The sequence below is a fragment of the Drosophila simulans genome, chromosome 2R (genome assembly GCF_016746395.2).
Source record: "Drosophila simulans strain w501 chromosome 2R, Prin_Dsim_3.1, whole genome shotgun sequence".
In the NCBI taxonomy this organism is placed as follows: domain Eukaryota; kingdom Metazoa; phylum Arthropoda; class Insecta; order Diptera; family Drosophilidae; genus Drosophila; species Drosophila simulans.
This window is the reverse complement of record NC_052521.2, coordinates 17,779,820-17,796,207: the sequence shown is the minus strand read 5'-3', so window position 1 is coordinate 17,796,207 and position 16,388 is coordinate 17,779,820. Positions and strand designations below refer to the sequence as shown.

The 16,388-nt window shown below is 44.8% G+C and overlaps 3 protein-coding genes across 5 annotated transcripts; 2 read left to right on the top strand and 1 right to left on the bottom strand.

The window, feature by feature from the left end:
* The first annotated feature begins 41 nt into the window (after positions 1 to 41).
* Positions 42 to 2,572, top strand: LOC6735411 (PIN2/TERF1-interacting telomerase inhibitor 1). Of its 2 annotated transcripts, XM_016181494.3 has the most exons (3): positions 42 to 260; positions 317 to 2,025; positions 2,168 to 2,346. In XM_016181494.3, exons 1-3 carry the CDS (start codon positions 188 to 190, stop codon positions 2,189 to 2,191), a joined length of 1,806 nt encoding a protein of 601 aa, XP_016028726.1. In that variant the 5' UTR covers positions 42 to 187; the 3' UTR covers positions 2,192 to 2,346. The 2 variants fall into 2 exon arrangements, with proteins under 2 accessions (XP_016028726.1, XP_002082353.2); XM_002082317.3 differs by having other exon boundaries at positions 317 to 2,572.
* LOC6735410 (DDB1- and CUL4-associated factor 11) lies at positions 2,497 to 4,956 on the bottom strand. Of its 2 annotated transcripts, XM_016168563.3 has the most exons (8): positions 4,588 to 4,956; positions 4,256 to 4,520; positions 4,049 to 4,195; positions 3,461 to 3,997; positions 3,245 to 3,400; positions 2,936 to 3,042; positions 2,730 to 2,872; positions 2,497 to 2,664 (listed from the first exon to the last, which is right to left on the bottom strand). In XM_016168563.3, exons 1-7 carry the CDS (start codon positions 4,771 to 4,773, stop codon positions 2,732 to 2,734), a joined length of 1,539 nt encoding a protein of 512 aa, XP_016028725.1. In that variant the 5' UTR covers positions 4,774 to 4,956; the 3' UTR covers positions 2,497 to 2,664; positions 2,730 to 2,731. The 2 variants fall into 2 exon arrangements, with proteins under 2 accessions (XP_016028725.1, XP_002082352.1); XM_002082316.4 differs by having other exon boundaries at positions 2,497 to 2,872.
* A 210-nt stretch (positions 4,957 to 5,166) lies between these two features.
* Positions 5,167 to 16,382, top strand: LOC6735409 (hillarin). The gene is made up of 9 exons (XM_039291418.2): positions 5,167 to 5,371; positions 8,489 to 8,916; positions 9,859 to 10,000; positions 10,055 to 10,251; positions 13,601 to 14,595; positions 14,655 to 15,141; positions 15,275 to 15,388; positions 15,449 to 15,612; positions 15,700 to 16,382. Exons 2-9 carry the CDS (start codon positions 8,728 to 8,730, stop codon positions 15,863 to 15,865), a joined length of 2,454 nt encoding a protein of 817 aa, XP_039147352.1. The 5' UTR covers positions 5,167 to 5,371; positions 8,489 to 8,727; the 3' UTR covers positions 15,866 to 16,382.
* The last annotated feature ends 6 nt before the right edge of the window (positions 16,383 to 16,388 follow it).

Sequence of the window (16,388 nt, the reverse complement as noted above, 5' to 3'; positions counted from 1 at the left end):
AGCCAACGCTCATCCCTAAGCCAGCTGAGCAGCTGTTTTTGCAATCGCTATCGATATATATTGTTTGGACTTGCTATCGATATTTGATAGCACGTGTTGGTTGTTCGCAATTTACGAATTGTATCTTTGTTAGTTATCACCATTTTACATTTAAAACGAAGTAGTTTACAAATAATTATAGACTAAAATGGCTATGCTGGCTGAACCACGTCGGCGCAAAAGGTACAACTTGTGTCCGCGCGGCAAGGCTCTCTATGAAGGTGAGCGTCAAACTTTAAATGTGACTGGTACATCGTAAATTCTTAAATTTTCCCAGATGAAAACCGCTTCGGTACCAAAATGCTGGAGAAAATGGGCTGGACGAAGGGCAGTGGCCTGGGCGCCAATCTGAGTGGCGAAAAGGATTTTGTGCGCATTCGCTTCAAGAACGACGCAGAAGGATTGGGTTTCGAGCAGCGCGATGATCAGTGGACAGTTCACGAGGATGGCTTCAATGGGCTGCTAAAGTCGCTGAATGGAGATGATAGTGGCGGCAATGACAAAGAGCCTGAGTCCGAAGAGGAGGCCAGACCTATGGGCTTTGGCTTCAAAGCCATTGAACCGGAGGAGCCGTCTAAGAAGAAACTCAAGGAGAATACCAGTGGAATGTCGCTGGAGGAGCGGTCGAAGCAGAGCAGGGCACGCGTCCACTACAAGAAGTTCACGCGCGGCAAGGACTTGGCCCTGTACAGCGAAAAGGATCTAGCCAATATATTTGGCAAGAAGGCAACTGAGGACGTCGAGAAATATCCAGAACCCGTGCTGGCTGTCCAACCCGAGGAGCCAAACCCCAACTTCGCTGGCGTGCAGACAATTGTCACGGGCCTGTCGACCACTGATTATTTCAAGCAGAAAATGGAGGCCATGAAAAACAGACTTAAGAAAGGTTCCCAAGTTGAAGACAACAATGAGGCACAGACCAATGGCCATGCTGAAAAGCTTGAACAGACTTCAGCAGATAATGATGAAGTGCCTTCCAAGAAAAAGAAAAAAAAGAAGGACAAGGAGAGGGCAGAGGAGGCACCAACTGCAGAGGAAGAACTAGAGCAGGTTGCTTCCAAGCCTAAGAAAAAGAAGAAATCAAAGCGATCCTCCATTGATGAAGAAAAATTAGTTAATAGCGATGAAAGGACTGACGAGCAACCAACTGCTGTTGAAGAAATCGAGCAGGACGCTCCCAAGCTCAAGAAAAAGAAGAAATCGAAGCGATCGTCTCTGGATGAAATTGAGAACAACTTTGTTAAGGAAAAATTAGTTGATAGCGATGAAAGGACTGATGAGCAACCATCTGCTGTGAAAGAAATCGAGCAGGACGCTCCAAAAATTAAGAAAAAGAAGAAATCTAAGCGATCGTCCCTCGATGAAGCCGAGAAGTCGGACCACAACTGCGTTGAGTCGGTGGAAGTCACTGTGGAAAGTGAAAACACTTCCTCCAAAAAGAAAAAGTCCAAAAAAAAGGAGGAATCAGCAGAAGTGTCGATACAAACCGAAGACAGTGAACAAAAAAAGAAAAGGAAGTCAGATAAAAATAATGAGATTGCAGAAGATTCGATAGAAGAACCAGCTGCGAAAAAAAAGAAAAAGTCCAAGAAATCCGACGAAGTAATTGTAATCGATGATGATGACTCACACAGGAATAATGAATCCCATGTTTCGAATGAAAATGGTAGTAAAAAGAGAAGTAAATCTAAGGACAGTGAAGAAACCACCCAAACTCAGGAAGCAATTACTATAGATTTAACAGACGACGCTCCCCCTAAGAAGAAAAAAAAATCCAAGGAAGAGAAGAAGAGTAGGGACAATGACGAGAAAGATTCAGAAGAAACACCTACCGCCTCGGAAGCTACTGAAAAGAAATCGAAGAAGAAATCCAAGTTAAAATCGTCTGCTGAGCCCTCGGCTAAACTGGAGATCACCTCATTTGCGCTCGCCGTGGAGGCGGCTGTCGATAATCGAAAGGACACAGGAGCCGAGGATAGGAACGACGTAAGTGCTGACAAGAATAATTCCGGCGATAAAAGCGTTCAGTCAGCCGATGAAGACCTGCCTAAGGACCTCTTATCCCTGGAAGAGATCCAAGAAAAACTCAAATCATTCAATCATTTTAATATCTCTAAATTCTGTGCAGACCAATTCCAATTGTTCGACATGAGTGCATTTCACATGTCGTCGCTGGGCGAGATCGTGGGCTACGGAATCAGCGAAAACGTCGAGCTGAATGTGGTGGATTGTCCTTACGATGAAACGCGCATACGCAACCTTTGGAAAAACAAAGCTGTTGAGTATTTTAAAAGCGAACAGCATATCAAGTATCCGGTAAGGGTGCAAAGAACTAGCATACGAGCGGTCAAGAAGAGAGTCGCCTTTGAAGGAATTTAGATCGAGCAAACGAAGTATATTTCAACGTGATTCTTATTATGATTGTTTTGTACATAAACAACTTAGATAGGTAGTTGGTAAGCTTCATGGTTTACATTTTAATGTACTGTTTTGTATAACACGTTAACTAATTAAACTGAACTATACATTTCAAGTGAGTGACATATTCTTCAGTCTTATTAATAGAACCAATATCCGACCGGCCCGACTGTGGTGAATATTCTCAGGCGTCGCTTAGGCAAGCCACTATGAATGAATGTAACGAAATGTAATATCAAAGGGGACCTTACGAGCTTATAAGTAAAGCTTACAACTAGTCCGGTGTTACATTGCGATTCGCCAAACGGCGTGATCGTCTCAGGGGTCTCTTGTCATGATCCGAGCTATGTGATCGCTTTACCGGACGATTGGCGTAGCTGCGGCTGAAGTTGTTCAGGTGAACATGGGTGTCCCACTGCGTAGGGAGTTGAATGTGCATTATTATTCAAAGGAATATTACTGATATTTAGATGCTTACCGAGCCAGACACGATTTCTGAGCGTTCCGGATGCCAGTCCAGATCTCTTATCACAGTCCTATGTCCTTCAATAGCCTCTTTAATCTTACCAGTAAGTACATCGTAAACTGCAAGAAAGTGGGATTATTTTGATAACATAATATGTTTATCTGTGGAAACACAGAAATGGCCTTTGGTTTCACAACCAAATTTTTGATGGATAGAGAATTTCTAAAAATACTTAGCTAACTTACTGGCTAGAAAATGTATTTTAGATAGCCTTGGGAAAGAAAATCAGAGAAATGCTGCAAGTTAAAGGTGTGAACTCACTTATAATACGTCCTGTGGCACAGCCTGTGTAAATGTAGCGTTGGCCTGTCTGCTCCAGGGGTGAGAACTTCGCCCGCAACAGGGTTTTGGTAACTCGGTGACCGCGGTAGGTCATTATGCTGGAGTCTCCGTCCAGTGGCTTATGCGGATTGTAAACTGCCGGCGAGATAGGTGGACGTTAAGAATTTTCCAAGAATAAAACGGGCACGAGCTTACACTCCCGTGGAACGCGGTTCCATCGGTAGTCCCACATGGCGAGGTCGAAATGTCTGGCACGGCTGCGATTACGCAGATTGCTCGGCTGCCTTATGTCCCAGATCTTTATGCTTTGGTCTTTGGAGTTGGACAGCACGTGGTAGCCGTCGTTGCGCGAATCGATGTAGGTGATGCCATCGTAGTGGCCGATAAAAGATGCCACAGACTTGGACAGGTCCCGTGAACGGAAGGTGGTGCGCAGGTCGTAGACCTTTAGCAGGCCGTCGTCGCAGCCGGCGATTATCACATTTGGATCCTTATCGTGTAGGTAGCACACCGAGTTAACATCGTTGCCGGGCATGCGGTGGGTGCGCAATATCTGTGTGGTTCTTGTGCTAATGTCGGTCACGATGACCGTGGAATTGTTGCTGCCCCCGATGATTTTGTCGCCAGTTGGCGAGTAGCGCAGCGAGAAGATGGCCAACCGATGGCTTGGCAGTTCATCGACATCGATCCACTGGCAGTCGTCTTCCCCCCCATTCACGGGCATGATGAACACTGAAGGGGAAACAACTTAGTGTGGATAAACAGATCGGGCGGAGTACCTACATGAGCGGGACCAGGTGCTGTAGGCAAAGTGCTCGCCATTCGGACTAAAATCCGCATCGATGATGCTCCACTCAACATCGCGGGCTCGGATGCGATTCAGCAGGTGGTAAGTGCCCTTGGCGCCATCGTAGATGCGCACAAAGCCATCTGGAAGGGGTCAAAATCGTGTTACAATGCCACTCGGAAGCGTTAATCATGAATGCTGACCTTGACAAGCGGTCAGCAACTTGCTGCCCGAACGATTAAACTTGGTCACAAAGATTTTCGATTCCAGCGACATCAGGCGCGTGGCCTTCTTGTTTGGTATGTAAAGATTGGATATGTAGCGCTGCTGGTTCTTGGAAAACGAGGCGCTGTGCGGCGATGCCAACCCATTCTCACGCTTCTGAAGGGCGTGCACCAGGTTCCAGCGATTTTCTGGATTGCTCACTAATCCACACGACGCCCGGATCTCCTTGTACATATCAGTTTTCTGGAAGATTGCGTGGGCAACGAATTACCTTTAATTGTTATCTGGGGACGGGGTATTTCGTCATTACCTGAAATTTAACTAGATCGGGCTTTCCTCTTATAACTGGCATGTCGTTGTTGCAATAATCGGTGCGCAGCTCCATGTCCATGGCGTTCACCGTAAAGTTGATCACGTTGAAGTCCAGCTCGTTGTCCGAAGAGTCAAAATCGTCGTCTTCATCGCTATTCATCTGTATTGCCAATTGGTTCCCCATAACTTTCTGCGTTTTCCCTTTTGCACTCTTTTGTTATTAATTTCAACCTATCGTTTTTTCGATAATTGTTGCAGCCAGTGAGACCGCAGGTGCACAGCCTGGAAATACCACGATGCTTAAGTTCTAACGTTGAGCAACTATCGATCTATCGCAACAGTTTACGAACTAACAAACAAGTGGAAAAACTTTCTATATAATTATATATCAATTTATAAATAAAAACTCATATAAAGCTAAGCTAAAATGACAGCTAAAATACAAATGAAATGATAGATTTTCCAACGGGGATCAGTGTAAAATATTTTCAACGATTGCTGGCACACTAAAGCTGATCCATGCTTGGGTATCGATAGTAGTGGTGTGCACGCGCAGTGAGCTTTTTGGAGCTATGCGAAAGCTTTCCCCCCAACAAAGCTCGACTCAGAGCGGATTCCATTCCGCGAATAGCAAAGCGACTAGTCTCAAATCGATCGTGATCGCGCTCGAACCGAACGGAAAAGAAACGGAACGAAAAGAAAAGCGGCTCGAAACCTGTGCTAGTGTGAGTGAACGCGTCCGTGTGTGTCGTCGTGCTGTGCTGCCTGTGTGTGTGTGTTTGGTAATGAAATTTTGTTACATTCCCAATATTCGAAACCTGCTGTTCGTAGAAGAGACTTTTGGAGGCACAACAAAAAATGCCGAAAATGTGATAAAGCGCAGAATTGGAATTCCGGATTCACGGACCTTGCAAACTGAACAATCTGCTCTCCCCTTTTTCTACGCCTGTGTGTTTGTGTGTATGCAATGTGTGTGCTTGGATCTCGTTGGGGCTATCGCTCTGTGTGTGTGTGTGTGTTGGTGTGCGCCTGCGTGTGTGTAAAATTTATGATAAATACTTTTGCACAAAGCGCGCCCCTTTGCAACCAGAAGAAGAAAGTTGTTTAGCATATATGCGTAAAAGTAATAGAAATACACATAAACGGCAAAGAAGTGTGTCAAAAAGGGCCTAGAATAAGCACTCCATGCATCGCGTGTGTATAATCTAGTCGAAAATAACAAAAATAATAGCGATGCTGGGGAAATAATCTACGGAAAAACTGGAACAACCGACGCCGCGGCTGCAGACACGAAAAAAAGTGAAAGATTGCAGGCGGACGTTTGAAGTCGAAGCTGCGCCTGCGTCACGGCATAAACACACACATGAACCAACACAAACGCAAATAGGCGGGGTGGGTGGGTGAGGCGACACCACCTGTCATGGGCGCTGGTTGCACCCGCCCTCCATCCCTTTTAACCACACGGGCTTCGTTATGGGGCTTCCAATTATTGTGGCTCGCTCATAAATTATTTTCGGTGTTTGTGCTTCTAATTTATTGCCAGCGAAATGGGCGATTTCTAAAAGCAATTCATTGTTCCATTCAATTAGCGACTTTGAAATTGGCACAGCAAAGCAAGTACCTTGATTTTCTCAAATTTGACCAAGCAATTCTCACGTTTTTCAAGAACAGTCAAATGTTTTTGACAAGTACTTTTGTATACTTCAAATAATTCGCGTAAATGTACAGCGAAATGGAAGAACAGTTTGAATTCTATAATTTAACAACTATTTAAGTTCATAATATTGAAATGAATATTAATATTATTATAATCAAAAAAGGGAAACCATTGATCTGTTTGTCTTGTTAGTTTTTCACATTAGTGCCATTGTCACATTTTAAGTTTATATTTCTCCCCCCATATCGCTACTCTGCAGTGAACCAAAGTGACGCAATCATTAGCATCTTATTTTAATTCCTATGATTGTTTCACTTCCAGGCGGAATAACCAGTTGCTTTTTGTCGTGTTTGCAGCTTGGCTGTTGTTTCTTTGCATTTATCAAATCTTTGTATCTGGCTTTAATGTGATTAGCGGTGGCAATTATGCCAATTCAAGTTCATTATAGTTGTGTTGTTGCTGCAGCAGTTTACTGTTATTATTGGTATTTATTTAATTGTCATTGTTAGCGTTTCGTTAAGCAACAACAGCCAGCGATAGGAGAAACAACAACAACAACAGAGATACCACATCGAAACGAAAGACTTAGGCAACGAACTTGTTCGCCCGATGCAAATGCTTCCGACTGCTTATCAATTTATTTAAATGTCTCGATTGCAAACAATTGCCCGTGCAGAGCAACTTTCGTTTTTGTGACTGCTTCTCGCGTTTGTCATTTTATTTTTGTATGTTTATAATCCACTCGCATGGCATTTCGTCCGCATTGAGGTGGAAAAGAAACCCAAAGCTGGCACGGAGCACAGGCATGTGTGCGAAATTCTATGCGGCATCTCGGGTTACCTGCAGTCCATAGCTTCTTAGTCACACCCAAGTGGCCATGGTGGCATGATGGGATGTTGGAACGATATTGTGATAGGTGATGTAAGTCGCACGAGGCGTTTTGTCAAAGCCGCCCCATCCAATTTGCAGGGTCTTCGCGGCTATCCGTGTATTCATGTCCATTACAATTATCATTACACGCTAATTATGTCAGCCGCTAAGCGTAATTGGACCATTCAATCACACCGATTATGATCGCATCAAGAGATCAAACTGCCATTTTTGTCGCTCTCGATGTGGGCGTTGTTGATTGATATTCGAATCGATGCGGGGGCTGTGGCCAAAGAGCTAGACGAGATTGTGGACAGGTTAGTCATCGATGGAGCTTATGGTCTTTAAGGGCACAATCTCCCGCTCATCTTGATTCACACATCAATTTGTTGCCTCACATTCGCTGTGGTCGATCAAAGTCAGACCTCAAAAGCGGAATGAATTTTAATTCACAGCCAATCAAAATAATTTGGTGTTACAAAATCTCTTGGCGGCCTTCGCCGCATTTGCATTGGCGTTTTCCCCTTTTCCATTTCAATTTCTTACCATTTTCCATTAGTGCTGCAGCTGCGATGGGGCATGCAATCCACAGATCAGCAACCTTCGATGCCGCAACTGGCGCTAATCATAAGGCCTTGCCACCCCTCGTCCCCCAACCGATCCCCAACCACCCACCATTCAGCGCCCGGACTCAACGTTCATTAAACTTGAAAAGAAAGCAAAACGATGACTTTGAGTTCGACTGCGGCTTTTGGCTTTGTCTGCGCAACTGAGCCGCATTTGTTTTAATTTTGGTCAGAGCAACAACAATGATTTCAATTAAAGTAACATGCACTTGCTCGCACACACTTACATTCACACAGTCTGCTTTTCCACTTCAATTTAATTGTTGTAGCTAGACAAAAACCGAAAGGAAACCTGCCAGTAACAATCGCGTCAATTAATCAAATGGAAAATGCAACTTTTGTGCCGCTGCCAGGCGGCAGTTGCAAGTTGCACGAGCCAGTTGTACGGCGAATGCAGCAACTCAAGTTCAATTGTGGCACGTTTGGGGCAATCTCAAGCTCGAATTCCCAAGCGAGGTCAATGGCAAGGCGAAACGGATTTAACCCTTTGCCGCTGAGCAACGCCAAAACTCTTGTCCACCGTGTCCAGTTAATTAAAATTCATTAATAATCTGCCCATAGCCAAAATAAATGAAAGTTTTGGCTCGCATCATGACAAACGCCTGCGCAGAATCCAAATTTTTTTTTTTTTTAACCTGATATGGTATATGGTGGTGGTCGAAAAATCTTATCGCAGCCCAAATAGGAAATTTCTATCTCCCACTCAGCCAGTAATCATCGTTTTCGGTCATTTTCGTTTCGGACAGCTTCTGCCAGCTGCGGACGGATGACGAGGATGAGCGGATGAGCGGATGATGTCGCCCCCAGAACCAGCAACTGCAAACTCGAAAAACTAGCAGAATATACTCGTAAATTCCGCGCCAAGTGAAATTGAAAGACGAAAAGAAAAGTGACAAACTCAACAGGTACAGGTCCGCCGAAAACCAGTCGGAAGCTGCCACAGAAAAAGAAAAGATCCAGGAGGAATACATAGACGGCAAACATTATGTATCGGCCAAATTTCTACGAGTCGACTTGCCTGCGCTGCAGCGAGACCGTCTATCAGGTGGATCGTGTGGGGCCGCTCAAGGATTTCACATTCTTCCATTCCGGTTGCTTCAAATGCGTACACTGCGGCACAAAGCTGACGCTCAAGACGTATTTCAATAATCAGCACAAGCAGGATGACAAAGAGGTAAGTGCCGCCACAAGCATTGCCACGAGACGGACGGCTACGGACCGACAAAAACGAAAGACTTAAGCGACAAACGCGTCAGTCTAAATATTTGCACAGCTGCAAGATGCAAAAATGCAATTCGAACGACACTTTTTGTGTTTCTGTGCCTATGCATAATAATAAATAACTTCGTTATTGCACCTTGCCGAGGCGCAAATGTGTGTCACTGCGGTCTGTCATACATATGAAATATATACCTATAGACTCACTTATGTAGTATGTACATATATTCATGTACAGTACGTTTCGCAGCTATGCGGTCAGCCAGTGAGTCGTGTGAATTATATAGCTTATATAAGTAATGTAATTATTTAAATTATATTTATAAAAATCTATTACTAACTACAAATATTGTGCTGACAAAATTATTTTTCATACATACATATCTCGCATTTCCTATATATATAATTTATGCACTTAGTTCCTTGACCTGCCTTAAAGCCACAAAACGCACTGTATTTAGGTCCGTGTTCGTTATTGCATATTCTATTGCCACCTGCTGTGTGTAGGTGAAGTGGTTAAAATTGCATTTGCAAGCGACTGACTTTTGGGGTCTGCTCACGCACTCGAAGCGAAACCCAATAAGGCTAATGGTGTGTTTCGATTTGGACGCTAGATATATGCATTCCAAAAGTGATTCAGCTGAAAATTCCGTTTTGTTTAAGGAAACTTTAATTGAAGATAATTATCGGTGCCCATTAAGAAATCTCATGACTTCAATTAGAAGACAAGCTTCAGAAAGAGCATTCCTTTCTTTACAGATTTTTAATGGAATGAGTAATGAGTTTTAAAACTTTAAACCTTTTTCAATGAATGCACTTTAGTAACAAGCCTATCTTGTATATCTTTTTGAATAATATATGCAACAATTTAAAATCTTTGGAAACACCTTCGCTCTAGGTCTATTGCAGTTCACATGTACCAAAGAGCGGACCCGGCCATCTCGACCAGACCTCTGTGGGCATTCGCCAGGCCCTGAATGCGCCGCGCACCAACAAGTTCGTGAACGAGCAGATCCGGGGCACGCGAAGCGAGGTGGATGGTGAGTATGGGGCTGTCATGTGCTCCCAACTTGGCTAACTTGGTGTTTGTGCAGGTGGCCCACTGGGTGGCTCGCGGCAATCCACGCCGAATGGCTACGGCCGGGAGATCAGTTCTCCGTCGCAGAATGACTCCGACTACAAGTACGGCAGATTCGACGCCAGTGCCCTCCACATCGCGCACGCACTCAAACAAACGGAGATACAAAAGGCTTACAACAAGGCGCGGGAGAAGCCGATTGATTTTTACCTGGTAAGCAATATCCTTCTGTTCTTAAATTGCAATAACCGTAAGAAGTTATCCATTCGACTCCCAAGATGCGGAGCCAAGTGGCCGCAAATTAAGAGCACATTTAGTGCAGAACATCTAATGAAATTTTAAGTGGCTAGCGGGGCCAGCTGGTCAAGTGTGTATCTCCCATTCTCTCCAAGCTTCAGCGGTTGTGCAATGTTCCCGGGCTTAATTAATGCACTGCCCGCCGTGGTTTTGTAGGCTAGTGTGCTATTTACACTTGGCTGTGTGTAATGCTTGCTGTGGGATTGCTCAAGTGGCCGAGTCTGAAGATACAGTTCGGCCGGTACTACTATTACACAAAACTTCCCTCCAAATCAGAGATAAATAGGAATAGTTTACTTGCAACTTATAGATAGAAAGATATATGTATCTAAAATGATGTCAAGGCAGTATAGAAAGATATCTTTACTTTACTTAGCCTTTTAAATGACTTATTGAACATCTGCTATAAAACCTGTAGTGCTTTAGTCTTTTGGTATACTTATTTTTTTCAAACGGTTCAAAAATTCGAAATTGGCTTGCAAAGTTGAAAATTGAAGACGCATAAATGTGATACCCAAATTGATCTAGTTAGTGGTGGCGCGCCATGTGATGGGATGATCTCTCGGCCAGATTATAAATTATAAGCCCGACTGGTTGGCTCCAAAAGCTGCTGGCGTTTATCGGTGCTCGCATCTTTATCCATGACTTGGCACTTGCCGCGACTGGAATGGTAATCTCCTAACCGCCTGATGCTCGGGTGAAAGCATTATAATCGCATTTTACGTAAAAACGAAATTCAAATCGCACACGTTTTGCTTTTCTTTGCCATTGCAAATGCCGAAAACGGATTTTTCTTTCACTTTCGAGAATGCCACACGCGACTGACCAGCACACCAGCACCACATCCCAGCTCCACCGGCTCACCAATCCGCCAAGTAGCACCACCGCGGGCAGAGACAACAGCAAATATTTTTATTTTTATTGCAACGCTCAATTTAACAAATTTCGAACAGGTGTCTGATGGCCCACACCGCAGTAACAGACGCCGCAAGACAGCGAACACGAAAGATATTTGAAAAACTGCCTGCATGCGATCATTAAAAATTGTATGTACGTACATGTTTCACACTCGCTCGCACACAAAGCCAAAACGCACACCCTCACTAAATTGGCAGTTTTGACTACCAAAAACACAGCTGCTATTAAAATATTATAGCTAAATATGTCATTTCTTAAGCACTTTATTTGGAAGCAGTTTAGTTAATTACTGATGTACGGAAAAGAACACATTATCAGTCAGTTTTACGATGCTTATTCATCGTTTTTTTCCATTATCACAAAGATACCTATTTTCATATTGCTACTATAGATCAAGTCTTCTTTGTTTTTGCTTATACCATCTACATCCCAAATTTCATATCAATCACTATGAGTTCAAAAGTACTTTGGTAACTTTTGTAAGTATCTTTTATAAGCCATCGACCTATAGACGAAGTCAATCTATGCAAGCTCATCCCAAATTTCATATCAATCAGTTCACTATGTACCTATTAAATCAAATGTTAGTTTTTCACTTTGGTACTGCTGCATTGAACGCGTCTGTGTCATGGCCAGTGCAGTGGCACAGACGCGGCCAAGACAATGGAACCACCAGCGTCACAATTGCCGGCGGCGTCACTTGTTTTTCCGGCTGCTCCGCTGCTTTGCTGCCGTTTGCTAAATCTAAATTATGCGCAGCACAGTGAAAGTAGCGGCAGCAGCTTTTTGTTTGATTAGTGGGGAGTGTGGAGCGGAGCTGAAGCTATAGCTCTCCCGATCTCTGGTGGTGGTGGTATCGGTGGTACTGCTGGCACCGCTCCTCTTTGGCCGCCCTTATGCAATGCACGCGTTTTTAAACGCCATGTAATCGCCGTGTAATTTGGCGCCGCAATTCCATATAAAAACTCTCACGCAGCCGCAAACGCAGACACTTCCTCATAGCTGAAAGATAGCTTTTTGCCAATTTACAATTTATGCCACTGTTTTGGCTTTTTGTTTTGGCTACTTTGCTATTTCTTTTCATATATATACATATATATTTATGGGATTTTTGGTCGGTGACCGCGCTTGCGCAATAATTAATTTCCACAATTTTGGACTTTCGTTTTCGTTTGGCTCTGATTTGATTTCTTGTCTGTTTATATTTCGCTCTTTTTTCGCCATTGTCACCGTGGGCGTCGCATAACTGTTGGCTTTTCTGCGCCCCGGCATTATTTTATGGCCATATTTAAAATCCGCTCAAAGCCGCTCACGCAATTCCGGCTACATCGCATTTGACCATTGTCACCGGGCCTTTGAACCGTTTAGTCTCAGGTGTTTCAATTATTTTTTTGTTTTACTTTATTATTACTTTTATTTGAGTCTTTGTTTTATAGTTATTGTTTGAACTTGACATTGAAATTTCGTATTTAATTACACACTGTTGTTGGCTTGCATGGCGCTAAATGCTCTGCGAGTGATACATATTCCCATGCGGAAGTCATAACTCTGAAAACAACAAAAAGATTTGGTCAAAAGCAAGGGAAAATTAATACGAGTGCAGCTTGCAGATCGGTGATTAAAAGTGGTAGCATTGGGAATGGAATGTACATACATATATGACTCAGATGATAGTAGATCATTAGTGGGTAGACCAAACCTTCTATTAGTGCAATTATCTAAAACAAAAGTAGTAGGACTGGCTAAGAAAATAGCAGCAAAACCGTAAGCTGCTAATTAGAGAGCCTTAGTTACGGTAGTAAATCATTAAAATGTTTTAAATTATCAGCTCATAAAAATCATTTAAGATTTGCAACTTCGCTTGAAACTTTTATGAACATTTGTTAAAGGAGCTGTGAAGTTTTTTCTCAAGTAAATCTATTTGTGAAATATCCCGGAAATGCTAGACACCATGACCTATTTTTTGCACTGGTCAAGGAACCCAGCTAAGATGTATCAGCGACTTGATGCTTGGGTAAACTGCGAGTTGGTCGAACCTCTATGCAATTATCGATGCAAAGAGCTGCAATTATCAATAGATGCACGCAATGCGTAGTGCATCGAGTAGTGGGTGGAAGGGTAAATGGGGAGGTGGCTGGGCCGCAAAAGATGCAACTGCAGTCGGAGTTGGGGGCCTAATGTCGGACATTGAGCCGGGCCTGTGGCAGCTCAGGCGTGGCATTATAATTAGCCAAGTTAACAAGCCAAGCATTGCAAAAACAACGAATCGCTAGCAATGCAATCAACGAAACTGCAGCTTTCTCTGGAAAACATCTTTTAACTCTCCGTGTTTTCTACGATATAACAGGCTCGCGAGGAGCAGGCTCATCTCGAGATGAAGCATCGCAAGGAGGAGGACGACCTATACCGAAAGTTCGCCAGCAAGCGCGCCGAGGAGGATCGCAAGATCCAGGACGAGTTCCAAGATGAGTGGGAGCGGGAGTTGCAGCGTCTGACCCACAAGTTTGAGAAGGAGCTGGCCACCTCACGTCGCAGCCGGGACGAGGCCAACATCCTGACGATGCGCCACGAGCAGCAGAAGGAGGACCTCGAGAAGAACATGACCCTGCGACGCAGCAAGAAGAAGGAGAGCATCACCCGCAAGATGCTCGAGCACGAGCGGTACGAGACCGCCGCCCTGGTGGATCGCCAGTCCAGCGAGATGCTGGAGCTGATCAGCGCCCGCCGATCGGAGTACATGCAAAGCGAGAGCATCTTCCTGGACGATGAGTTCAGCGAGGGCGCCGTGCCCGTCGAGTACCCGCTGAATGCTCCAATTCCAGCTCCCCCGGCGGTCAGCAAATTCCAGATCTACACCGATCCCATTGAGTTCGAGGACGTCGATCGCATCGCCATCTCGGTGGCCCAGGAGGACCAAAAGACTTTCACAGACCTGGTACGCCAGCTGGTTGGACGCTGCACCACGGATATTGAAAAGGCCCGCACGATTTTCCGCTGGATCACGGTGAAGAACCTCAACGCCATGCACTTCGATGACGATTTGCGTGGTGACACGCCCATGGGTCTGCTGCGTGGCATCAAGTACGGCACGGAGAGCTACCACGTACTGTTCAAGCGACTGTGCAGCTACGCTGGTCTCCACTGCGTCGTCATCAAGGGATATTCGAAGAGCGCCGGCTACCAGCCCGGTGTCAAGTTCCAGGACTCTCGATTCCGCAACTCGTGGAATGCGGTCTACGTGGCCGGCGCCTGGCGCTTCGTTCAGTGCAACTGGGGTGCACGTCACCTGGTCAACGCCAAGGAGGCGCCCAAACAGGGTCGCGGCAAAAACGACAGTCTGCGGTAGATAAACTATATAATTTTGTGCTTCAATCGAATATTAAATTTTAATTTTTCTGCAGTTACGAATACGACGATCACTACTTTCTCACGGATCCTCGGGAGTTCATCTACGAGTTCTATCCGCTGCAGGAGGAATGGCAGCTGCTGAAGCGTCCCATCACCCTGCGCGAGTTCGAGAACCTGCCCTTCGTCCGTTCGCTATTCTTCCGATACGGTCTACATTTTGCGGACGAAGGCTATGGTGCTGTGGTGTTCACTGATGACACAGGAGCAGCCACCGTGCGCATCGCCATGCCCACGGACATGCAAAGCTGCCTGATCTTCCACTACAATCTGAAGTTCTATGATAGCGACGAGGAGCTTTCGTATGATGGCGTCTCTCTGAAGCGATTCGTGATGCAGTCGGTGATTGGAAACATCGTTGCCTTCCGGGTGCATGCTCCATGCTCCGGCGCCTTCCTGCTGGACATCTTTGCAAATGCGGTCACGCCGCAAGAGTACCTAACCGGCGAACCCATGAAGTTCAAGTCGGTGTGCAAGTTTAAGGTGCGTACTAGTAACTTTTCCAGCAGGATCTTTAAGTTATCTTTAAACTATAAAATTGGAATGGAATCACCTAAAAATAAATGTATAGTACACACTTCCGATTAGTTATCAACTCCTGCTCCATTACTTTCAGATTTGCTGCGAGGAGCTGCAGACGGTGATGGTGCCACTGCCGGATTGCGCCAGTGGCGAGTGGGGTCCGACGAAGGCCACCCGCCTATTTGGACTCATACCCATCACGCATCAGGTGGGTTTTGATTGGTTATTGCGCCGGGTGATTTGATTCGAGTGCCTTGTTTGCTTGCAGGATCCTCTTATCTTCGCCGGACGCAGCCTGGACCTGCAATTTCGCATGTCGCGTCCGCTGACAGATTTTATGGCCACGCTGCATAAGAATGGCATCGAGGAGAAGAAGCTGGCCAAGTATGTGACTCACAGCACTCTGGACGACATTGTCACGTTCATCATTAAGTGAGTGCACAGGGAAATGGAAAATTTAATAGCTCCTCATTCCAATCAACCCGCCATGTTTCCCCTCTTCTACTACCATCCCCGCAGTTTCCCCGAGGAGGGTCAGTACGGTCTGGACATATACACGCGTGAATTGGGCGGACCTCAGCACCATCATCACCACAACAATAACAACTCCTCATCCTCGTCCGGCGAGAAGCATTTGTTGACGCACTGTTGTAAATATTTAATCAACTCGTCCAAGCGGAATTAAGTCGCTAGACCGGACGCTGGCATGGCATGGTTTTCTGGACATGTGGGACAGGAGGCACTCTACGCAAACACAAACAAAATGCAATATTAATTATAGTCTACACTTAAGTGGAAACCTAACAAACGTTTACCACATCACAAAATCCATAATACAGGTGCTAATGGAAAACCAGGCGATCCAGCAATCTGGCCAATCACGACATAATCTGATCATGGCGACGAGCACTGATGATGAACTATAATTTTGCTCAATCATTTGATTCAAAGGCAGCACGCGGAACTTGTAAATACTCTAGACTCTAATCATTAGACATAAGAGATGCCTAGTAATACCAACCCTGAAAACAGCTCTTAATTAATTTGTACATCTACCGAATAATGCTTAATAATTTATTACATAAACGCAACGTAGCCCCTTATGCATCAACCTTATCTTATACATACGACTTTGATTTAAAATGTTTAATGTTTTTGTTTAAGCGTTTACAATGTGAATAAAACCCTATTATACAAACATATACCCA